This window comes from Littorina saxatilis, linkage group LG15, assembly GCF_037325665.1.
Source record: "Littorina saxatilis isolate snail1 linkage group LG15, US_GU_Lsax_2.0, whole genome shotgun sequence".
In the NCBI taxonomy this organism is placed as follows: Eukaryota; Metazoa; Mollusca; class Gastropoda; order Littorinimorpha; family Littorinidae; genus Littorina; species Littorina saxatilis.
Window position 1 is genome coordinate 3,312,689 of NC_090259.1, and position 26,250 is coordinate 3,338,938.

At 40.9% G+C, this 26,250-nt stretch overlaps 2 protein-coding genes across 2 annotated transcripts in view; both read left to right on the top strand.

Annotated features, from left to right (window-relative positions):
- LOC138948230 (uncharacterized) overlaps window positions 1–25,999 on the top strand; it is a 39,371-nt gene extending 13,372 nt beyond the window's left edge. The window contains exons 3-4 of the mRNA XM_070319745.1: window positions 18,547–18,716; window positions 25,528–25,999. Of these exons, the coding sequence (XP_070175846.1) occupies window positions 18,547–18,716; window positions 25,528–25,999 (642 nt within the window). The remainder of the gene's footprint in view (window positions 1–18,546; window positions 18,717–25,527) is intronic.
- LOC138948233 (uncharacterized) lies at window positions 809–10,905 on the top strand. Its single transcript, XM_070319750.1, has 2 exons — window positions 809–1,837; window positions 8,639–10,905. The coding sequence occupies exons 1-2, from the start codon at window positions 1,382–1,384 to the stop codon at window positions 9,362–9,364; spliced, it is 1,182 nt and encodes a 393-aa protein (XP_070175851.1). The 5' UTR covers window positions 809–1,381; the 3' UTR covers window positions 9,365–10,905.
- Window positions 26,000–26,250: the final 251 nt, after the last annotated feature.

The following is a 26,250-nucleotide window of genomic DNA, read 5'->3' on the forward strand; positions in this document are numbered from 1 at the left end:
CAAAATACCTTACCTTTCCAATGATATGCCGTTAAAGAATGTTAGATAAGCCGTTCAATTTCTATGTCCGCTTAATGAACCCAACCCTCTAAACGGGAATAGTAAGCACAAAGAAGGAATATACGCACACAAAACCACGTTTTTCTCAAAAGCGGTATAACGAATAGCCCCAAGACTCTAGATTTAGAATTCTGTCGTTAAAATCTGTCAAAAAAGTGTGGTAGCAACCCCAACCCCGTCGGGTTGACCCACGTGGTCTCTGGGCGACTGACTAGTTGTGCTCTGGAGGATGGGGCGAGTACCGATACTGCCAGCATCTGTTCCAAGGCTGAGGATGTACTGGGCAACAGTTGTACACAAGGCACACAGACGAACGTCTACGGACGCCAACTACCAATCATAACAATGTATTCTTAAAGCTTAACAACTCACAATGTTGCAATGGTATAACATGTTGTTTAAACCAACCGTTCGCCTTTTGCTTATTGTCACACTTATCTTTGTCCTCGGTTGTCACGGTCCCGGACAAAATGGATTGTACTGACACCTTGACAAACTCTATGAGCAAAACCGCCCTGAAGAATAGCAGTTCTAAATGAGAAGACAATGCAAACAAACACAATGCGACAAAAAAAGAAAATGTGGAAGTGTAGAGTTAAAAAGGAAAGTCAAATATCCCTGCTTGTGACAACAAGGAGGGGGGGGGGGGGGTACACTCTGCCATAAAATGTCTTCGTGGAAGTGAGACGAAAGCATTAAGCAGCATGATGAACAAGAAGGAACAGGAAGAAGATATGTGACCCTCCACCACGAAATGAGTCGCATGTCACCTTTGCATGATTTTCATATTTTTACATTTTCCTAAAGAGTTTTTTATGCTCTATCCAGTGATGAAAAACCGTTTTAGAAAAGAGCGAAAACTGTTTGAGTTATAAGTCTGTGACTAAGGTGACCCTCACACTGTTACCAGACACTCCCTGGACTTATATTGAACCTAGCGCAGAACCGCGCGAGGTGACATGCGACTCATTTCGTGGTGGAGGGTCACATATTCACACTTCACCTCTCGACCTTTTTTTTTTTTTTCCAAACAATTTTATTCAAATAAATAACAACAATTAACATTCTACAATACTCTATGAGTAAAAATCAAAATCTGGCAATTTCATTGGTTTAGAAACATGAGAAAATGATGATTGCCCATGTTTTGTGAAGCATGGTGATTTTCACATGTTTTGTGGAGTGTATGAATATCATTTTCGTGTATGAACACAATGGTATCAATAATGGCTGTCTACCCTCGAACTTTATCATATTCATTATGCTGGTGACCCAAGGAGGTTTCGTCACTCCATAATCACAAGAGTTAGCAACTGTCAAAATGGAATCTGAAGGCAACTTCGAGTTGAGTCTCTCATCACTGAGTGACTCAGAATGGGAGAATGATGAAGACATCAAGCAATTTATAGCAGAAGAAGGAAGAAAACAAAACGAACATGCCACACTCCATGAAGCTGACAAAGGAGCCAGCGCACAAGTGCCAGTGGGCCACGCAGAGACAGAACACCAGAATGAGAATGAAGACTACGAGGGCAGCATTGCCGTTGACGCGGGGTTTGATGAGCCTCCCCAAAACTCCAACAAGAAACGAAAACGACAATTTCTGCCAACAACGGAACAGGAACGAAAGGAGATTGCCGACAACGTCGACTCAAAGGGAACGAAAAGGGCTACAAAGTTTGGCGTCAAACTTTTCAAAGGTACGTCGAATGTCGCACTTTTCATGATGAATCAAGTTTATTTTCTCTTTTCCCTTATTTTTATTCTCGCTGAATTTGTGTCCTGTTAGTTCCAAAGCCCTTGCACTCATAGATATAAGTCTTTGCTAGTTTTTGTTTTTTCTCCATCGATCATTTTGCATTCATGAACAAGGAGTTGAACGATATTACGCATTATTTGATTACGTCATTTCATAAAAGATGACGTCATCTCTCTCTCTCTCTCTCTCTCTCTCTCTCTCTCTCTCTCTCTCTCTCTCTCTCTCTCTCTCTCTCTCCCCCCTCGTTCTGTCACGCACGCAAGTTATGCATTGATGGTAAAACGAAGTAATTCCAGTGGCGGAGGCAAATCATTTATTTGATTTTGCTCTCACACACAGCCAATATTAGACTTTCTTGGGTTTTACCATCAATAGTCCAAGCATATTAGAGAACAACGTTGAAGTGACAATGACTAGGTTTAAAATGTCCCTTATCAGAAAGTTCAACCTCAGTCCTTTGATGTTTATTAAACACATTTTCATATAAAGTTGGCGCTTCATATGGAAAAGTGGCTTTGAAATTGACCCTAATCCTTCTTTAGGCTAAGTGAACAGCTCAGATCATGGGTAATTTTAACACCTTCACATTTAAATGCTTATTTTATAGCCATCCATTGAATTGAGAAGAAAACAAAGCATACTAAACTGCTAAGCATGAATCAAACAATAAGAAAATAAAAAGAACCAACAGCATCGTTTTGTATGTGTGGGAAGTAAACACGTTTTATTTACAAAACACGGCGGAAAATGGCGACAAATTTGTTGCACAGCGACAGGTCACTTTCTTCAACCAAGGCCAGTACTTTCATTCATGACAAAGGAAAGCAAATATGGCCTGAATAATAAAGTTATAGTGTTCCTTTGCGTGTCTGAGTGATAAACTGTTTTAACCAACTATCTTCTGAAACGTAATTGCACTCAGCAGATTTGTCTTCCGCTCATAACTTTCGTGTCACACGGTCTTTGCAACAAACAGATAGATCGCATTCTCGCAGAAAATCATTGACAACACAGACCAGTCATTTTTAGCATTGCATTTGGGAAGGGCTACTATTATAGTGTGTTTTAAGAAAGAAAAACATTACAGTATCGGCAGAACACGACCAAATGAGTTTTCGTGTCACAGCGTTATGGGCGTGAGATTGTGTTCTCACACTGTAGCAAAATCATTGACAACACAGACAAGTCAGTTTTAGCATAGACATTGGGAAAGGCTACTATTATAGTGTGTTTTAGGAAAGAAAAACATTATAGTATCAGCAGAACACGACCAAATCATGACAAATGAGTTTGCGTTTTGGGCGTTATGGGCGTTTTTTCACACTGCAGATCATATCTCAAAAACTACGGAATGGATCTTTATGAAATTTGATATGGATATTTTTGACTGGATTTTCTCATAGAAGGTTTTTCCATTTATTGATAGGACAGTTTGATGACGTCATATTTTACCGTTTGCCAAAAGGTCGAGGCAGCACTTTCACAGTTACAGTTTTTCATCAATTGGATCGAATTTCTTATCACACAATCTCAGATCTAGGCCGGATTATGGGATTGCATTTCAGTTTGGTCACTTAAAGTTTTGTTATTGAAATGTTTGTTCGAAATATGTCATTTTTTCAAATTTTTAAAAACTAATATTTGAAACAAAAAATTTATATTGGTGTATTCCCTATTGCGTCCTGTATCTAAAACTATATAGTTTTGTTGTTTTGTATTGATAATTATGCTTAAAAATTTGGAAAACCGAAAAATAACCACTATCTTTATTTATGAAAAAAGACACTTAAAAACAACTTCTATCTATTCCTTACCATTTTCTGATTCCAAATATATATAGTTTCATGGTGTTTGACGTTGAAAATAGGCTAAAACTTAACAAACTCGGATCGTTGAATGGAAATTATACTTCCAAGCTCCGTGCAGCTGACAACATGATAAAAACACGTCATTTCAAGTGTGGAACACGCTCATGACGTCATACTGAAAGGTGATGAATTATGGCTTCACCTTGCGATGTTTCATTTCAAACATGGTAACATTTTTAAAGGGGTTTCTTTCTCAGATTTCTGTTTGCCCTCTGTCTGTCTCTCTATGTCTCCGTCTGTCTGACTGATTCAATTAAATGTGTAATTACTTAGTTTTGCAAAAGTCAAACTAAGTAGGATAGGGCCTATATACCTATTGATTCAGGTCTCTAAATTCTTATTGTAAAATTGTGAGTTTTATTCAAAACAAATTTAATTGGTGTTTTAAACTCAATAATGGGGCATGCTGTGATGAGTAGAAGAATGTGTGCTTACGAGCAGAAAAAGCCCATCAAAGTCAAGAATCGTGTTTTTCTTTTTCTATTTTCACCTTGTAGCTTCATACAGACACTAAGCAACAGTGTAGTTCCACTTCCAGTGCAATATCTTGTACTTTAATTTTGACCATCTGTGTAACACTTTATTGACCCATGATCTGAGCTGTTCACCTCTGTAAATGTCGTTTGGGGCTATGGTTGTAAAACGGTATCTACTGGTCACCCCAATGTATAAACTGAAAACTCTTTCTGCACCAGAACACGCAGAAAGGATTGTATCTGCCTGATGTCTGATGCTTTTCAAAATCCCCAACCACTAACACCTTCAAAACGGACATTAACTGACACTGTTGTTTTTCCCTATATAATCCTTACTATTTTTCCGAGACGTCGTCCTGTTGTGTATTTAGCTTGCCACAACCTCATACATGGTCCTAAAAGTTAAAGTTGAAGAAAATACTAAAGATAAATGAACAAGCTGACGCAGTGTCATTCGCACCGTGAATCCCCCCATGGGAACATACTAAAGTCTGGTTCCAAATAGGCTCAATTTCCTTCTATTTCTTTGTATTTCTGCCTCGTAGGGGTAGGGGTGTTCAAACCAAAGGCACCTTTAAACCAAAATTCAAATCACACATCTTACAATACTAAGACACTCAGCAGTGAAAGGGTGTCTGCTGGTAAAAAATTCCAAACAATCCTAAAAGTACTTCACTACTAAACGTGCTTTTAAAAAGAGCCGTTATTTTCCCCTCTATAATCAGTATTGTGTTTTCTGCGAACATGTAGTCTATTTAGATGGTTGTCATGTGCACATGAGTTGCTAAAGCGTTTTCAGTTGGGCATATGTCGAAAAGCAAAGAATTAGCCCTTTGAAAACCATCAGAATTGTCACACAAAAATAACATTTACCTATCTCACCAACTGACCAAACATAGGGCTTTTCCTTATGTATTATGTATTGTCGTGTTTTTTGTAGCATACTTGTGAAAACAGCCACCACTGTTGTAAATGATACTTTAAAGAGCATTATTTCATTTTTACAGTTGAAGGACAACCTGGACTGCCGTATATTACAGCTGTTTTACAATCAGCCAAAATTTTCTTAACAAACGTATGTTAAGAACAACTCCCATAGTGAAATTGAAGGAAAACAAAGTGAAAACCCCCCTGCCATAGAGGAGCTAAAGAATCAACAATAAACGACTGCATGGATAGCTTGATGCACGAATGCATTGCGGACATGTTTGTCTCCAACCAAGAGAAAGTTCCAAAAAATCCCTTTTGTGCTTCTTATTATACAGTGACGTCAAAGACAGCCTTTTCTGCTGTTCATACATTCAGGGGTTATGGTTACACTAAACGACGTAGTTGTAGCCATACTGCCATCCAGATTTATTTTTTCCTTGCGAGCAGTCACAGGGTGTTTGTGCTGTCTGCCAACCGTCAGACGACCCCGCCCAAGTCTGTTAAGGGACCGTTTGACCGTTATAGAACGCGTCTTTTTGATTTTTTAGCACATTTGGAAACGGTTGATTTTTATCCCTACCATTGTTTCCAAACATTATATAGGAATGTTTTGTGAACAACGGATAATAGCCGCTACTCGCATGTGTAGCAAAAGTGAGCGTACATACTCACCCTGGTCGTACAGCCGTTGTCCGTTGCCCGTCTTCATCTGTCTGTACAAATCATTACCTTTGGATTTTTCTCGAACGCTATGAAGTGAAGAAACACCAAATGTTGCAAAATGTTGTATGACCCCAAGAGCTCAAAAAAGATACTTGAGAACCTTGACCTTACCTTAAGGTCAAGGTCACAGGGAGAATGAATGTGGTCTAAAAACTGCAAAATTTCACATTGTGCCAGTTTTCTGGAAAACAAATTAAAAACAGCGGGCTTAGTTTTGTATGGTATACAAGAAAAAGAAAGCCTTATCTTCTGATACCATTTTGGTTGACCTCGCTTCAATGTCAAGGTCACAGGAGTCCTTCAAAGTTGAATTGTATACATGTTTTGAAGTGACCTTGACCCTGAACTATGAAACAAATCTTTCAAACTTCATAATTGTGTGGGGCACATGTTATATACTGATATTGAGCCACATTTAGTCACATATCATCAAGGTCAAGGTCACTTTGCCCCTTATGAAATGTGACTGAAACGGGCAATTGAATCACTAAAAGTGACAATGTCTCTTTGTAGAAAGTGCCAATAAGTATGTTTATGCTTCCTATGTCTTGAATTGATAGCCTTGTGATGTGTGACCTTTGATGATCTTGACCTTGGCCAAAGGTCATGTGTAATTTGGTAGGAAAAATCTGTAAACCAGTTCTAATAGTGTACAATGTCCTTGCCAGCTTCAGTTGTTAGACCTTCACCTTCAAGGTCACCTGAAGGTCAAGGTCACTTTAAGACAAAGGTCAAGCATGAGAGTCGCATGGACTTTGCTTTGTTAAGAAGTTTTACCAAGACACATGGATTTCTTTACCCGGCTTGGTCACATTTTTCATAGGGGTCAATGTGACCTTGACCCTAACGATATGTGACCAGATGTGGCTCACTATGAAATTCTAACAAACGCCCCACTCAGTGTTTAAGTTTGTAAGAGATATCGTCCATAGTAAAGTTAAAGGGGCAAGCTCACATCAAAATATGTCTACAATTCAACTTTGAAGGGCTCCTCTGACCTTAACATTGAAGCGAGGTCAACCAAAATGGTATCAGAAGATAAGGCTTTCTTTTTCTTGTATACCATACAAAACTAAGCCCGCTGTTTTTAATTTGTTTTCCAGAAAACTGGCACAATGTGAAATTTTGCAGTTTTTAGACCACATTCATTCTCCCTGTGACCTTGACCTTAAGGTAAGGTCAAGGTTCTCAAGTATCTTTTTTGAGCTCTTGGGGTCATACAACATTTTGCAACATTTGGTGTTTCTTCACTTCATAGCGTTCGAGAAAAATCCAAAGGTAATGTTCAGTACAGACAGATAAAGACGGGCAACGGACAACGGCTGGACGACCAGGGTGAGTATGTACGCTCACTTTTGCTACACATGCGAGTAGCGGCTATTATCCGCTGTTCACAAAACATTCCTATATAATGTTTGGAAACAATGGTAGGGATAAAAATCAACCGTTTCCAACTGTGCCAAAAAATCAAAAAGACGCGTTCTATAACGGTCAAACGGTCCCTTAACAGACTTGGGCGGGGTCATCTAACGGTTGGCAGACAGCACAAACACCCTGTGACTGCTCGCAAGGAAAAAATAAATCTGGATGGCAGTATGGCTACAACTACGTCGTTTAGTGTAACCATAACCCCTGAATGTATGAACAGCAGAAAAGGCTGTCTTTGACGTCACTGTATAATAAGAAGCACAAAAGGGATTTTTTGGAACTTTCTCTTGGTTGGAGACAAACTTGTCCGCAATGCATTCGTGCATCAAGCTATCCATGCAGTCGTTTATTGTTGATTCTTTAGCTCCTCTATGGCAGGGGGATTTTCACTTTGTTTTCCTTCAATTTCACTATGGGAGTTGTTCTTAACATACGTTTGTTAAGAAAATTTTGGCTGATTGTAAAACAGCTGTAATATACGGCAGTCCAGGTTGTCCTTCAACTGTAAAAATTAAATAATGCTCTTTAAAGTATCATTTACAACAGTGGTGGCTGTTTTCACAAGTATGCTACAAAAAACACGACAATACATAATACATAAGGAAAAGCCCTATGCTTGGTCAGTTGGTGAGATAGGTAAATGTTATTTTTGTGTGACAGTTCTGATGGTTTTCAAAGGGCTAATTCTTTGCTTTTCGACATATGCCCAACTGAAAACGCTTTAGCAACTCATGTGCACATGACAACCATCTAAATAGACTACATGTTCGCAGAAAACACAATACTGATTATAGAGGGGAAAATAACGGCTCTTTTTAAAAGCACGATTAGTAGTGAAGTACTTTTAGGATTGTTTGGAATATTTTACCAGCAGACACCCTTTCACTGCTGAGTGTCTTAGTATTGTAAGATGTGTGATTTGAATTTTGGTTTAAAGGTGCCTTTGGTTTGAACACCCCTACCCCTACGAGGCAGAAATACAAAGAAATAGAAGGAAATTGAGCCTATTTGGAACCAGACTTTAGTATGTTCCCATGGGGGGATTCACGGTGCGAATGACACTGCGTCAGCTTGTTCATTTATCTTTAGTATTTTCTTCAACTTTAACTTTTAGGACCATGTATGAGGTTGTGGCAAGCTAAATACACAACAGGACGACGTCTCGGAAAAATAGTAAGGATTATATAGGGAAAAACAACAGTGTCAGTTAATGTCCGTTTTGAAGGTGTTAGTGGTTGGGGATTTTGAAAAGCATCAGACATCAGGCAGATACAATCCTTTCTGCGTGTTCTGGTGCAGAAAGAGTTTTCAGTTTATACATTGGGGTGACCAGTAGATACCGTTTTACAACCATAGCCCCAAACGACATTTACAGAGCCTAAAGAAGGATTAGGGTCAATTTCAAAGCCACTTTTCCATATGAAGCGCCAACTTTATATGAAAATGTGTTTAATAAACATCAAAGGACTGAGGTTGAACTTTCTGATAAGGGACATTTTAAACCTAGTCATTGTCACTTCAACGTTCCCTTCACTAAAGTGGCTAAGATGCCTGGACTACAAAGAGCAGACATGTTTAGAAACATTGAGAAGAAAAACAACAACACCTTTTTGGGTTTTCTCTGTTACACAGAATGGCTGGAAAAGGAGAAATTGGACCCAGCGTTCGAGGAGCTGTCGCCCAATGATCTCAATGAATACCTTCGGCGCTTCTATCCAGAAATGCGGAGCGGGACAGAGAAACGGTACTCAAAGAGCACAATGGCCGGAGTCAGAGCCAGCATCAATCGGCACTTGACCAACCCACCATTCCTGCGAAATATCTGTATAATGAAGGACAGTGCCTTCAGCACAAGTAACAAGATGTTTTGTGGGGTGCTGAAGAAGGCAAAGGAAGAGGGCTGCGATGAGACCAAACATTATCCAAACATAGCCGAAAGCGACTTGACAAAGCTGAGGTCAGACCAAGCCTTTGACCTGAATGATCCCACACAGCTTCAGGAAAAGGTTTGGTTTGATCTCCAGCTGCATTTCGCACGGAGAGGCATGGAAAACACGCGGTCTCTCAAAGCCTCTTCCTTCGCCATCAAGACGGACGACATGGGAAAGGAATACGCATAGCCGAGTGCACAAAAAATCACCCAGGGAAGATGAGTGACACTAACTATAAAACGAAAAAGAGAATGTATGCCAACGGCACTGCCACCTGTCCCCTGAAGTCTTTCCGTCTGCTCTTGGAAAAAAGAAACAAAGAAAATGACGTTCTGTATCAGAAACCAAGAACGGGGAGAAAGTTCAACCCAACACAGGACGTTTGGTATCTTAAAAGTGTGCGTGGTCACAACACACTGGCCGTCATGATGCCCAGAATCAGTGAACGGTTGGGGCTGAGTGAACGCTACACCAACCATTATGTTCGTGCCACCACCGTCTCAGTTCTGGCAGACAATGGCGTGGAGGCGAGAGAGATCATGCGCATCACCGATCACAAAAATGAAGGGTCTCTGCGGTCCTACAATACGGACAGCACTGACAGTCGGAAACGCGCATATTCCTCCTTTCTCCAGAACGCGAATGTCGAACAGAGCGAGGCCGGTTGCGGGATTTCTCCCCCTACACCAACACACCCACAAAACAAAGCAGGTCTTACCGCATGTGCATCTTCCAGTTGCGTGCATGTCCCTCCGTCCTCCGTTTCTAATTTCACCAACATCGGCATCCCCATGATGAACATTACCAACAGCGTGGTGAATGTCCACTACCACAGCACATGATGATGATATAATCCCAGAATTCCGAAATAGTTGTTCTCCTGTCTGGCTCAGGGTTGGCGTTGTATGTGTAGGTGTTTTTTCCCCACAGAGCTTCCTCAGTTGTTGGGGTTTGTTTTCGTTGGGTTTTTTTTTTTGCTTTTCAAGCCCACATAATTTCTGTTGTTGATGCGACTGTCTGAACGAATCTGCTCCAATTTCTTCATGTTCATGGCGTTGACTTTGAATGATCCAATAAACATGGAAAACAATATCTTTTGTATTATTTTACGTTGCAAACGCAGCGTCTTTGCATCTGTTTAGTTTGCGAACGCTGCCTCATCTCTCACTTTCTCTATCTCTCTGTGTGCTAAATTCGCAGACGACAAATACATACGTCATAATGGTCTCGATAAACAAACAGACATGCGCAAACACTTTTTTTTTTTTTACTTGCTTCACTGAAACAGAAACAAAACAAATACCTGTAGCCGAGACCGGAAGAGTATTGTAGTGAATGAAAAGGCAAATCGACGTCACGTCCTGTTCGTTTGGCGACATGAATATTTTTGGAACGTGATCATGACCAACAAAGTTTAGAAATGAAAAACAAATACTTCAGTTCCTATTTTTAACAATAGTGTCAGTTCTCGCTGTGTAACATATTCAGGATAGCCTCAATGTCAATGAATCAGCTGCGCAGTGTGGAAAAAAGGTACGTGAGGTAAATAGTCGACGAAAGCAATGACATTTTTATGGAAAGGAACGTTTTTCCCAGTGTGTCATTCAGCAAGATCGAGTTCCACTGTTGGTGAGTAAAGTAGAATGGAAATAGCCACCGCCATTTGACATGTTTCGGTTGTAAGTAAACATTTTTCTCATGTTTTGTGATTGGAATGAAAACCTCATCGCTTCGCGATTTGGTTTCCATTCAATCACAAAACATGAGAAAAATGTTTACTTACAACCTCAACATGTCAAATGGCGGTGGCTATTGCCTAAATATCTCATACAATGAATTAAAGAAAACTTATCGAGTACAACAAGCTAACTTTTTTTTTAACGTTTTGTTCTTCGAACACTCACACAAAAATGCTTCTTATCTGTAACTGCCTATTAAAAATACTTTCCAACGGTAAAAACGAGGGTTTTTTTATATATACTAACGCACATCTTTCCGATTAAGATAATGTGGTTCAATTTATACATAGTTGCCTTTTTCACCATTACAAAATGCATACCAAATAAAACATCACTAACTTTCAAAACAACCTTAATTTCTAAAGTACGAAATATAAATTCTTCAATAAACTTCCAGAATGTGTATACAACCGGGCATTCAAAAAAGAAGTGTTCAATGAAATCAGTTACATCACAACACTGATTACATTTATTAGTTTCCGTTACTTTCATTTTGCACAGGAGAATGTTGGTCGGATAAATGTTGTGCATAATTTTCCAGTGTAAAACTCTTAATCTAGTCTCTTGTGTTGACTGATAGGCAACTATCCAAGATCGTTCATCAATTTCTACATTAAACTTTCTCTTCCAAAATCCTCCGGAACATGGTACATCTGTTTTCATATTGATAATCTCTTTCCTATATTCTCTGGCACTTAACACATTTTTGCCGTTAAACAGTGGTAAGGTAATACAAGCATCATCAGACATATTTACAACATTTTTCCTCATAAATAATGACACAGCAGCTTTTACAAAATTATATTCAAGAATTCGGTTTGGCGAATATCCAATCAAATCACAAATATCTTGATATGATAATATGTCTCCCGAACGTACAATGTCAGTTAATACCAATACACCTCGTTGTATCCAACTTTCAAAAAATAAAACTTTGCCACTATACGTTATGCATGCATTATTCCATAATAAAACCGGCCCGATTGTCCCACGATCGTAGTGGTTATTGTCCAGCCAATATTTTAATACTGCTTTCTAAAAGTGTGATTTCACTAGGTCTAACCCTTTAAATCTTGCACTGTTAAACATTCCATAAGAAACATTCAAAATGCTTTCCAAAACGCAAATACATCATCTTTGGAGTAAAACTCCAATTATCATTTTCATTTGATGTAGTCAGTTGTGAAACCCATTGTAATAAAAAAAGAAATTTGCATTTGCCTAATATCGATCATTTTTAAACCACCTTTTTCAATTTCAAAACATAAAACGCTTCTTTTCACCTTTTCAAAGGCCTTCCGATTACAATCTCTTTTTCGCCACAAAAATCTAAACAATAAGGTATTGACTTCATTCAAAACACAGTCAGGTAATACAAACGCTTGCATAATATACACAAATTGTGAAGTTAAAAAAGTTTTCACAATACATATTTTCCCTACAATGCTCAAATTTCGCTTCTTCCATGCACAAATCAATCGCTTAATATTCCTTATTCTTCCAGTCCAGTTATCTTCTACCAAAGAAGCACTCTTATCATTACAAAAATGTACACCCAAAATCTTCAACTTCTTCTTCCAAACAAAATTATAAAATGTTTCATCACAATGTTTCCTACTACCCAACCACATCGCCTCAGACTTTCTTTTATGTATCCTTAAGCCTGAAAAGCTCGAAAAGTCATTCATTATATCAAGTGCATAATACATATCAATCTCATCCTTTAAAAAAAGGGTGATATCGTCTGCATACAGAGCAATTTTAATAACGGTTGCAATATCAACATTATTCCATAACGAAATTCCTTTAATACGTCTACACTGTCTTATTTTTGATGCCAACAATTCAATGGCCAGTACAAAGGCCAAACATGAAAACGGGCGCCCTTGACGAATCCCGGCTTTCACATAAAAAAATCAGACAACCATCCACAATACTGCACTGAGCTAACCGTGTCGTTCATTAACACAGTCACCCATTGAACAAATTCTGGCCCAAACCCGAATTTTTGAAAGGCTTTAATAATAAACTCTTTTGAAATACTATCGTACGCTTGAACACAGTCAATTGCGACCAACAGACCAGGTTGACTTAACTCGTGTGACTGTTCGATTACATCATCAATTAACCTTAATAGTGTAGATACTTTTCTGCCTTTAATATAACCGACTTGATCTTTCTGAACAATATCACCAATAACGCTTCCTAACCTTTTTGCCAAACACTTGGCTATCAGTTTATAATCGCTGTTTGTAAGGGAGATGGGTCTCCAGTTCTTTAATTCATTTTTAGGCAACTCCTTTCCCTTGTGTATAAGGGTAATGACAGCTTTGCGCTGCGTGGAAGACAATTTTCCATCGTCAAAACTTGCATTAATTAACCCCTTGACTGCCTTATGACGGGTATACCCGTCATGCGCTTGTGCAGCCTCAGCGCCTTAGGACGGGTTTACCCGTCTTCTCCGTTGCGGGATTTTCCAGAAATGCTACGTCACTGCTGACACACAAATAGCAGCCAATGGCTTGGAAGGATACCTCATTCTCATAAATAAACATAAATGGTGACGCGGTTTTGTGTCTGAAGGCTATTTTCGGCCTTGGCGACAGGGTAGGGGAGAGAAATCTCGACTTGTCAAAATGGCTAACGGTGACAGTCGACCGGGCCCTAGTAGGGAAAAACAAAGCCGGACTGACGCTACAGGCGGTGCAAATGATTATGGATACTGACAGGGGAAGGGGGAGATCTTCTTTCGGACGATTCGTTGGAAACAGGTGGATGACAGTGATTATAATCCTTTCTTGGAGCAAGCAAAACAGCCGGAAGATGCGCCGGACTGATTTTTCAAAAGTTCATATTAAAACATCATTATAAGCCAAACTAATTATTATTTCCATTATTAGACACTGAAAACAGATTTTTGGTTCGATTTCCTTTAAAAATAACATAGGTTTTACTTACCTACCTACTGCCAGTTATGGAGCTAGAATTTTTTGTGAATTATTACACCCCGAACTCCAATATTCCCTGGCAGTCAGGAATTCACATACGCAAGTTTTGATTGGCAGCCAAAGGGTTAAAAGACGCAATTAACAATGTTCTGATGCGGGTCCAAAACACTTTCAAAAATTCTACAGTAATACCATCAACCCCAGGGGCCGACCCAGATTTCATTTGTTTAAGTGCAGCGAGAGCTTCGTTTTCAGTTATTAACCCTTCACACTCATTTCTCTGAAAATCTGAAATCTGTAATGTTGTCACATCAGATAAAAACTGATCCACCTTCTCGTCCATGTTTTCAACGTTTACTTTTTTCTGTACAAATCAGCATAGTAATTCTTTTGCGCGTTCAAGATTTCACGCTGGTCAGTTATCACTTCCCCAGATTCACACTGTATACTGTCCATTATCTTCGCATTTGCTCTGGCTTTTTCAAGGTTGAGAAAATACTTTGTGTTCTTTTTTCCCTGTTCTACCCACTTCGCACGGGCGCGTACTTGGGCTGCGCGAGCTTTACACTGCTGAACTAATTCTATTTTTAACTTAAGGTTCATTCCACAGTTATCTGGGTCATTCGCTAACCTTGCATCCAAATCATTTAATTCAGCATACAACAAAACAATACCGTTTCTTCTTTCAACGCTTTTCTTCTGCGAGTACTGCATTGCATAATCTCTTATTTCACATTTTAACAGCTCCCATACGGTTTGATAATCAGTATCGTTTATAAAATCATATGCGTGATTTTCAATCATTCTATTCATACCATCAATGAAATCTTTATCCTGGAGGAGAGAATTATTGAATTTCCAGTAACTCGGGCCTCTGTCAATCTCAGATAATTTGAGTTGCACAGAACAACCTCTGTGGTCGGAAAAGGGAACAGACAATAAACAACATTCCGTAGTTCTATCAAAAAGTGTTGCACATGATACATAGGCAATTCTCCTAGCAATAAACGGATTCTTCTTTGACCAAGAAAATTCTTTAATACCAGGGTTAAATAATCTCCATACATCAAACAAATCACATGCGATAAACATTTCATTCAGTTGTGACACTGCTCTTTCAGCGTGCCTTTCTCCGCTCACTATGTCTAACTCATTATCAAGAACACAATTAAAATCACCACACAAAATGACGTTACTCAAACGGGAATCTTTAACAAGAAAAATGTTCATTCAAAATGAACAGCGTCGATGCAATGTCCACCAAAGATTTATTTTGGGAAGTGTTAAAGGTTAGGGTCAAAAGTTAATGAATTGCATGTTGTGCTGGATATATAAATTGTTTATTTCAGTCAATGCTTGATTCATAAGTACATTTTTCAGCATGGTGCATCTACAGGAGGGTGCTCCAACAATGATGCATAGTGCCAACATTTAGCGCAAACTTTTCACAACAGTGCATTATTACCACAAAGCGCATACAGCGATTATATAGTAGCAAGTTGCACTAAACATTTGAACAAAATGCATTTTGTTCAAATGTTAACAGCACAGCACCAAGTTTTGCATAAGTGCACAACAGCACTGACCATTTCACAAAAGTGCATTACAGCTGTGACAATTTTACAAAAGTGCATTGACCATTTCAGGCAGATGGCTAACATGCAGATTTCGCTTTTGTCTGTCTTTCTTTGAAAAGTAGGCATGTTCAAGATCGATGAAGTCATGAGCAATTGGGTTAGATGACAGAAAAGATTCAAAAACGTCAGATTCAGTTAGATGACAGAAAAGATTCAAAAACGTCAGATTCAGTGTTTTGGGCACTGTTGAACAGGAACATTCTCTCCTGTTCAACAAATGTGGGTTCAATTCAAAAGCAACATTGTCACAGATAGGCTAGTGTTACATTTCTGTAAAGTTTCAAAAACATCTTCCATGTTTTGGTTACTGTTGAACAGAGGCATATTTTCCTGTTCAAAAAAGTCTGACATAAATTGTCGTAGTTGTGGGTTAAGGTTCGATCTATACTGTCCTTCAAACGAGTCGTAGAACCGTCATTGTCACAGATAGTGTTACATTTCTGTTTTACATTCAAACGAGTCGTAGAAGTAGTAGTACATTTGCGTTTGGTTGTTTTTTCTTTTAGATTCCTGTCACTCATACTAGCAGTATTGATTGAGGTACATAAATCTGTTGATGTACAGGGATGACTTGTTTGTAATGAATCCTTGTTTCCTCCACATTGAGTTTGCATTGCAGTTGGACAGAAATGAACAGGTGTTAATTGATAAACACATTGATAATGGTTTTTGAGAAAATCAATCAATTCTGCAAAGGAATTAACTTGATGACATCAAAACTGCAGCGCCATTTGAAGAATGGTTACCATTTCTGTTTCTTTGATGGGAATCAAACAAATAAAAACATTGACTATCCAAGTTACCATGAATGGCAATAGTTGACTCCTGAAAAGTAGCAAGGATATAATTTGAGACGATAAACGCTTGATGCAATCCCTCCTCAAGGTCAGTCAACTCAAAACCTTCATCATTCGCAACATCAGTAGGCAACACAGCGGGATTCGTATGTCCAGAAATCATGTCGAAAAAATATTACATTTCAAAAGCATGTCCAACCACAGTTGTTGGCAAGTGTTCGTGTCCGAAGTAGCCTTCAGTGTGTGTATATGTATTCATGTGACAGAGAACGTGACCTCATTGTTCAATCCTCTCTCTCTCTTCTTTCTCATTCGAACGCACACACGCAAGAACGTAGCCTACGCACGCATGCACGCGCACGCACACACACACACACACACACACACACACACACCCCGCTAACGCACACGGCAAACCACGCACACACACACTGACTGTCGGCAAGCATCTCTTTTTGTTTTCTTTACCTTTGTTTATTGTGTTTTCGATATTTGTGTTTATTTTTTGCTTGACTTATCTGTTTTATTTTAATGTTTGCTATCCACATCGTGTGATAAATGTTTCTTCTCAGTCTCCGAGTCAGTTTAGTTTCTGCACGCCGCTTTGGTACTCCTTGTTTTTCTTTCTGGTGTTTTGTGCGCGACTGATTTGCGGATTTATTTTTATTCCTTTCATATGCAGTTGAAGTGTTGTGGGTGTTATTGTCTGTATATGCTATGTTGCGTCTGTGTATGCCTACAAGAATTTTGGGTGTAATGTGCCTGTGGTCTGCTCGCAGTCGAGCACAGAAAACATGGCGGCGCCCTGCAGGCAAATTCGTGGAAAGTCTTCCCGACCGCAGATACCAGCGTCGTCCGCGACGCTGGAATAATTGACACAACCTTCTGATAAAAAACACATTTAGAGTTTACATCGTTTGGCGCATAAGCATTCAAAATCCACAAATCCTTTCCTTCACAAATTATATTTACCCCTTGGATTCTATCACAATGGGTCTCCATTACTTTATAATCAAAATTACATCCTTTTTTAAACAAAATCATTTGACCACCACTGTGTGATGTTTGTTCGGTATAAATCATATCCCCTCCCCATTCCTTTTTTCACACATCAGCTACCTGTTTCGTGATATACGTTTCTTGTAAACATACTACATCAAACTTTTGTCTTCTTAAAAACTGGAACAGTTGTTTCCGTTTGTTTGGGGATCGTATCCCTCTCACGTTAAGTGAGAACACACTTAAATCGTCAGGCATGATCATCGTCCTAGATACAGTATCAGTCCGTCACCGTGTTGTCATCAACAAACCACAGTTAAACCTACCCCATGCCAGGTGTGGCGCAGTCACGTGCATCACGGACACCCGTGTCAGCCATTGTCAACTTGGGGAGTTTTCCTGTCGCAGGGGAATCCCCTGTTTGTGACCTTAGCCTTTTCACACTCAGCGACCGCGAGCGTGGCTCTAAAATAAGCCTTGTTTGGTTTTTGTCTGGTTTGTTTGTGTTGACTTGTCTGCCGCGGGAAAGGAATCCTTGTTTTTGTGCGTGTTTTTGTTTGGGATTGTTGCACTGTTTTTTCTGTGATGAATCATGAATGCTATCAGCCAGTGAAGCACTCTCTTTCTCTGCCTGGGACTGGGACTGGGACTGCTCCCGTTCGTCTTCGTCGCTGGCAGTTTCCTCTGTGCCGCGCTCGGTCGCCACGTCCACATCATCTGACGTGCGAGGGGGACCCCCAGCGGGGACGGCATCACAATCGGGGTCGCCTCTCATGTGGCCAGACTGACCACATTCTCTGCATGCGATGTCGTTACCGCAATCAGACGTCCAGTGCCCCTCCTGGAGGCAGCGTGTGCAGGCCATGGTTCTCCTCACCTTGGGTTGCTCTTTGTGGTACAGACGGGCACTGGCCACACCGATCCGCACCTTTTCAATCCTCGACCTTTTGTCGCACTTGACATTGTGACCCTCGGCCATTAGAGCCTCAGCGTTTTGTCCTCAACATTTTGATTCTCTCCCCACCCAACATAAACCGGGTTCCCTTCAAGCGATGCTTTGATTCGGTGAAGGACTATGGACAGTGTGTTGCGAGCATTGTGCATAATGGTTATGGCGGCATGAACGGTTGATAAAAAAAACATGAACATCCTCAAAATAATCGATTTATTTCTTTGTGTTGCTGAAGAATTTTTTATTTGAATATTTACATTTGCTTTGTTTGTAGCTGTCATTTTTGTTGTTGCTTGCAGGCCCTGTGCAAGTGTGTGGGTGTGGCTATTCATGAAGACCCCGCCCCTCTGTGTCTGACCTCTGATGACGTCATCAGTCCGGGTCAGTGGTGGCAGCAGCTGGTGACAGAGGCCAAAAGAGACCCTGGCCCTGCCATGACAGACCCTGTCTACCTAGACCTTGTCTCACGGTCAGTGTGTGTGTGTGTGTGTGTGTGTGTACACGTGTGTACACGCGCGCGTGTGTGTGTGTGTGTGTACACGTGTGTGTGTGTGTGTGTGGATGTGCGTGTGTGTGTGTGTGTGTGTGTATGTATGTATGTATGTATGTATGTATGTATGTATGTATGTATGTATGTATGTATGTATGTATGTATGTATCTATGTATGTATGTATGTATGTATACGTACTAGATGAATACCCGCTTCGCCGGGTAGCAAGTAGAGCCGAATACCCGGCTTGAGTGGCGCACCGTTCGCCGGCTTCGCCTGGCCCGAACCATGGACCCGCCAAGCTTAGGTCCCTCCCAGATTCGTGGAATGGGAACAGCACGAAAATGATTCAGTGGCCATAATGCCATTCCTGATCATATCATGTCGAGTCCCATACTTGTCGACGGCGCCCAATGTAACTGAGTGCCGAAACACCTTTGGAGGCGAAGTCCACTCAACCAGGATAGAGAAATTTAGAGCTTATCTCTAAGCCCTTTTCAATCTGTGATGGCTTCTCAGAGGAAGGCCAGAACATACAGACTCGTTAAAATTAATATTAAAAGTCCTACGGTTTTGAGCCATTAAGGACTTGAGTGTTTGTCCGCTTTCAAAAAGAGGAAAGAAAGAAACAAAAAATAAGGAGAGGAGGGCAGGGGGTGGGGTTGAGTTGATAATGCTCTGTGGAATTTGTTAAAATGAAAAGTAGTTAAGATGTTTCTTGGTAAGAATTATAAGTCTGTATTCTATATCTTGAATAACGGGTTTGTAAAATGATTTTTTTTTTCATTCAAATCGAGTGGAGCCTCCCTATTAAGACCTTCCTTATTACGACTTCCTCTAAGTTATGACTTTAAATTTCATGACCGATCCTTTTTACTCTGTTTACATCCTCTGTACTACGACTACCTCCTTAACCCGACATACGACTGACAAATCATGGTCAAATGCGACTTTGTTATTCCCAAGAAGAAGTTCAAAACTGTGCAAACCTTGATATTGTTTTGGAAATTGAGCAAACAGTTGACGAGCACATCGCAACTGCGATGTCGTCTGCTCAAATAGGCTCCATTCTCCGCAAGCGTTATTTCCCCTGTTGACATATTCGCGACTGTACTTTATTTTGAATAGATAAAGGTCATTGGCCAGATGTCTGTTTCATTTAGCAAAGAACTGTGCAGGAACTCCTACCTTTTAAACACGCAAAGTTACAGAAACGTTATGAAAGCAATCCGATCATCGAACCAAAACCGAAAGTTGTGGTGACGTCATGTCATTTTGCGATGTACGTATGCAAAGCGTGTGTAACATTTTCGGTCTAGCTAACAATGGCGGCCGACGAACATGGGTTTTGAAATCTGGAATTGTTCTTGGTTTTCCCCGATCCGTGACCGAATGACGCGATATACAACCACGCGGCGTTCGTTTGAATCAATAAATTCTCAGAATCCCGTCAGTGAAGTTTGAAGGTGAGTAGTGGAGTACGTGTCCTAAATTACTCAACTCTGTGGACAGTCCGTAGTGCAGTTGTCCCCAAGTTGAATGAGTGAGTCAAGTTTCATCGTGAAAACTGATGCTTTGGGCTACAATTTTACATCAGTTTCAACACACTGCCAAGTCAAGTCAAGTCAAGTCAAGTCAAGTCAAGTCAAGTTTTATTCCAATAAAACCCCGTGAGGGTACATGGAAAATTAAACAAGTCGCGTAAGGCGAAAATACAATATTTAGTCAAGTAGCTGTCGAACTCACAGAATGAAACTGAACGCAATGCCATTTTTCCGCAAGACCGTATACTCGTAGCATCGTCAGTCCACCGCTCATGGCAAAGGCAGTGAAATTGACAAGAAGAGCGGGGTAGTAGTTGCGCTTAGAAGGATAGCACGCGTTTCTGTACCTCTCTTTGTTTTAACTTTCTGAGCGTGTTTTTAATCCAAACATATCATATCTATATGTTTTTGGAATCAGGAACCGACAAGGAATAAGATGAAAGTGTTTTTAAATTGATTTCGACAATTTAATTTTGATAATAATTTTTATATATTTAATTTTCAGAGCTTGTTTATAATCCGAATATAACATATTTATATGTTTTTGGAATCAGCAAATGATGGAGAATAAGATAAACGTAAATTTGGATCGTTTTATAAATTTTTATTTTTTTTTACAATTTTCAGACTTTTAATGACCAAAGTCATTAACTAATTTTTAAGCCACCACGCTGAAATGCAATACCGAAGTCCGGGCTTCGTCGAAGATTACTTGACCAAAATTTCAACCAATTTGGTTGAAAAATGAGGGCGTGACAGTGCCGCCTCAACTTTCACGAAAAGCCGGATATGACGTCATCAAAGACATTTATCAAAAAAATGAAAAAAACATTCGGGGATTTCATACCCAGGAACTCTCATGTCAAATTTCATAAAGATCGGTCCAGTAGTTTAGTCTGAATCGCTCTACACACACACACACAGACAGACAGACAGACACACGCACATACACCACGACCCTCGTTTCGATTCCCCCTCGATGTTAAAATATTTAGTCAAAACTTGACTAAATATAAAAACACAATAAAAACACATTTCATTCAACACCAAATAAAAGGAACTAAAACAAAAAGAAATCAGACTATGTACAGAAAAGGGAGTTGAGGGGTGAGGGAGAGCAAAAACAATACAAGAAACAATTCAACAATAATAATAATAAGTAATAATAATAATAATAATAATAATAATAAAACACTACAAGTGCAAAGTGATTACATACATTTCTTTACTATGGGAAATGGGGGGAAGGGAGAGGGGGGGGGGGTGATGGGTGGGTTAACATAAGGACAACAATACTATTACAAACAACACAAAACAGATAACGGAGTATAAAGCTAAAAGAGAATTAAATTTTACTCGCTTCTCAAACAGTCCATGACAAGTGTCATGAACTTTGCGAGTTTTAGCAATAAACTCTTTTTTGTAGTGGAAAAAAGCTCTCTGAATTTAACTGAATTGGGGCGGGCATAATAATAGCACCGTAACAACTGTTTTCTATAATTGGTAAAAAAAAGGACATACAAAAATATAATGGAACTCGTCCCCAAGGTCACCTGATGAACATTTGTGACAGATTCTGTCTTGTCTGGGAATACCAAGAGTCCTACCTTTTTGTATAGGCAATTTATGATTCAGTGTTCTAAATTTTAAAACAGCGTTTGCTAAATTAACCGGCAGGATGGACAAGTACTTTTCAAACTCAAAATTCTCTTTATACATTCTATAATTATAATAAAACTCATTGTTATTTATTTCTGAATGCCAGGTTTGGACAAATTGGTCTTGTAGCCTATTTTTCATCAGTGCTTTGAAAGTATTAAAATAACCACCATCCGTTACATTATTGATAGTTTGATTGTGCCAAAAATCACTAAAGCCTAACTCATTTAGAACACCATGGACAGAAAGCAAAAATTTTGACTTGTATACACCAGATTCATACATTTTAAACAAAAAACGATATGTCACACAAGAAAGTTTGTCAGAACCATTAGAAAATGCAAGTTTGTACCAAAAATTCAACATACGACATTTCGCTTGAATACTTACAGGGAACTGACCTAATTCACCCAAAACCATGTTTGTTGGTGTTGATTTGCCAACTTTCAAAATCATCTTAAAAAATCGTATCTGTAATTTGTTAGCTAAATCAGACATGTAAGGGCACCATACTTCAGAACCGTAAAGTAAAATAGGGACCACAGTTTTTTCAAAGAGGTCAATTTGGACATCAAGAGGCAAAAACAGTTTTCTAGTTTTACGTAATAAAGCAAACATGGCCTTGGAGGCACGGTCATACAAATTCTTCTGTGCAACAGTAAATTTACCATTGTAGCTAAATTTAATACCTAGGTATTGAAAATCATACACAATATCAAGTTTCCGACCATTGAATGTAAATGTCGGAACTGTTCTTACTTTCCCTCTTGAGAAAATCATTACTTTTGTTTTAGTTACATTCAATTTCAAAAACCAATCTTTACAATATCTGTCCATAATATCTAGAGCGATCTGCAAGGATTCTGGCGATTCAGCAAAAATAACCGTATCGTCAGCATACAACAAAATGAACAACCCATATATGCCGCGGTTCTTATTCGTTTTGTTCCTTGCGTTTGGGACACTTTTCTTTTTCAACCAAATCGTTGCTGCGTAGTCTATCGTATGACTATGATGACCGCTGCTTTCGTTCGACCTCAGTTTGTTTATTTCAAACCTTAACCCACGAGTAGTTACGTGGCTTGATTAAACAAGCAAGAAAACTGACTGTTCAAATGCAATAATGTGTTGAGCTGGCAATCGTGGCATTAAAAAAGAACTGAAACATCATTAAGGAGTTTTATTTACATTTTACACTAGCTGTCTGTCCTTCAGGTCTTGGTTCAGCCTCCCTATTAAGACCCCTCCCTATTAAGACCTGATTTTGTCAGATTTTGGGAGGTCTTAATAGGGAGGTTCTACTGTATACCCACAGCCCCATGTCCGAGTCCCTGACCAGTCGGCACAGCAGCAAGCTGTGTGACCAGCCTAGAGAACTGCTACTGCGCAAATAATCCTGGGGACTCAGACCATGGAGCTGCATATGGCCATATAAGGTTTTAAAGGTAATTCTATTTGTAGCGCATGGAGCGAAAATGTGTTGAAATGAATAGGGTTCTCCACAATGGCAGGACTTGTTAAAGATATGGAAGCGGCAGCCGCCGGCACGGAGGCGTCTGAAGATAGTGAGGAGGTTTGTTGGGAGATCGGGGTGTAGATCGTTCATATCAATGGGTTGATAGGACAGAGATGTTACGTACTGACTTCGAATGAGTTTACGAATTTTACTGTAGAACTCGGTTACTGAGTAGCCGATGTTAGTGTTAGCTGGGCTAGATTCTGTCGCTTCTTTGGCAGCGACATCCGCCAGTTTATTTCCCCGGACCCCTACGTGAGAGGGGACCCAGAGAAATGATACGGATGTGCCGGATGCGATTAACTGGTGACATATAAAGAGGATTTCTCTTTGTAGCTCTGCCCGATTTGATGTGTTTCGATGCAGAGCTTGTAGTGAAGAGCGCGAGTCAGAGCAGAAAACTACCGCACGCGGTGTGACTGGGAGGTCATTTGTAAAAGTGCATGCCATGAGCAAGGCAAATAGCTCGGCTGAGAATATGGAGATGTCTTTATTAAGAGTATATTTCCTTGAGATTTTGAGATCTGGGATCACAAAGGCGCAGCCAACGCTGCCGTCTGCAAATTTGGATCCGTCAGTAAAGACTTTTAAATGCTCCGAGAATTTGTAGATATTTAGATTATTTGTTTGAAATTTGGTATGGACACAGTTGAATGCACACACAGTTCATTTGCATCTTCAAATCAATCAGTCAATCAATACGATTGGGTGCCGAGGCTGTCAAGTCAGTAGGGGGTGTGACTGCCTTGAGCAGCAACAACTGCCCGGCACCTTCTGGGCATGGACTGGATCAGATGCCGGATATCTTGCTGTGGGATGGTGTCCCACTCCTCCTGAAGTGCCTGCAATAGATCGCGGTGATTTGCCGGCGCTTCTTCTCGCCTGCGCACACGTCTGTCCAATTCATCCCAGAGGTGTTCTATCGGGTTCATGTCTGGCGACATGGATGGCCAGGGAAGCACCTGGACATGGTGGTCGGTGAGGAACTGGGTGGTGAGTCGTGCTGTGTGCGGGCGAGCGTTGTCCTGCTGGAATATGGCATCCTGGTCAGCCAGAAGAGGAAGGGCGTGTGGGCGCAGAATTTCCTCCACGTATCGCTGGGCAGTTATGCGCCCTTGGACGTGCACCGGGGTGCTCCTTCCAGCGGTATTGATCGCCCCCCACACCATGACGCCTCCACCACCATGAACGGGTGCCTCATCCACACAGTTGGGCGCGTAACGTTCGTTTACTCTCCGGTAGACCCTCCTCCGACCATCATGTCGCTGGAGCAGGAAGTAGGACTCGTCGCTGAACCACACGTGTCTCCAGTGATTCCGGACGGTCCAGCGAAGGTGCTGGTTGCCCCACTGCACTCGGTTCTGGCGATGGCGGCGGGTGAGGACAGCTCCTCTGTGAGGTCTGCGAGCTCTCAAACCAGCTTCATGCAGGCGGTTCCGCACGGTCTGGTCCGATAATCGGTGTGGCCCGGGGAGAGCCTGGACAGAAGATGAGGCCGACAGGAAACGATTCCGGAGGTGGCGGAGCCGTATGAAGCGGTCGTGAGCAGCAGTTGTCGCCCTTGGTCTTCCCGCTCGTGGCAAGTCAGCAACGGAGCCAGTGGCTTGAAACCTGACCCACAGTCTACTGATGGTGCTCTGGGACACGTGGAAGTGCCTGGCGATTGCACTTTGACTTTGGCCTGCTTGTAAACGACCCAATGCAATTTGGCGGTCTTCTCTGCTCAATCGGGCCATCTTTCGTCGCTGAATTGTCGTCTGATTTCTTTGTGGCGAACAATCCGCTTTTATGGGTTTTGGAAGACATGGTGAGAGCTCAATATTCCCCGAGTTTCACGAGATTACACTGAAGCATGACGAGTGGTCATGCCAAATGAGCAATTTTGACATTGTAGCCACTGATAACGCATGCGTCACGTGCAGAGCTCACTTGTGGCAATGGACGAAAGGTCGACAACCAGATAAACATTTTCTGCAGTTTGGTGGATATCCTTGTAGCCATATAACTAAATTAACCAAATATTACAAGCTATGCGTTTCTTTTTTTGAACAGTATATAATGCTGTTTCAGCTTCGGGGGGCCAGCGACCACAGTGACAGTGTACTGTTCATCACAGCCCCGCCTGGCACGTGCTCATCGCCCTGATGTTCGCATGGCGGGGGAGGGGGTGGAGGAGACAGCCAGCAGGTTCGCTCCAGTCGACATCGTGCTCCACCCCAAGCAGGTGGATGTTATCAACAACCAGGGAGAGTTGGTGTTCCTGACTGGTCCTCCTGGTACGGGGAAGTCGCTGATGCTGCTGTTGAAAGGGTTGGAGTGGGTACGACAGCAAAAACACGTGCAGGTGGTGACCCAACAGTGGCTCGGCATGGCAGCTGTATACATGCTGTACGAACAGCTGTGTGTGACAGCAGGACCTATAGCAGCCCGCGACCTCATTCACATGCACAACTTCTCCTCTTCTCCTAACGCTGCGGTGGAGACACTGGTGGAGTCGGCACAGGGAGGACAACTCTATCTTATTGTGGATGAAGCTGCGTGAGTGAGTTTCAAGTCTCAAAGCGTAGCGTGGCTTGTGTGTGTGTGTGTGTGTGTGTGTGTGTGTGTGTGTGTATGTGTGTGGGGGGGAACTAATTTACCTTGTAATTGGTATGGTTTTGTCTGTCGATCATCCAGACTGAACGGCTTTGTGTTAGATGAAACTGTGCTTGGAGAACTCGACCCGCTGTGCAGTTAAGAGTTGTTTCCACTTCATTTTCAGTCTTGCATAGTGTTTCATTGATTCACCTTGTG

Coding starts and splice junctions, on each gene's coding strand:
- LOC138948233 (XM_070319750.1), top strand. CDS start 1,382: ATGGAATCTGAAGGCAACTTCGAGTTGAGTCTCTCATCACTGAGTGAC. Junction 1,838..8,638: donor TTTTTATTCTCGCTGAATTT/GTGTCCTGTTAG, acceptor AGAAGGATTAGG/GTCAATTTCAAAGCCACTTT.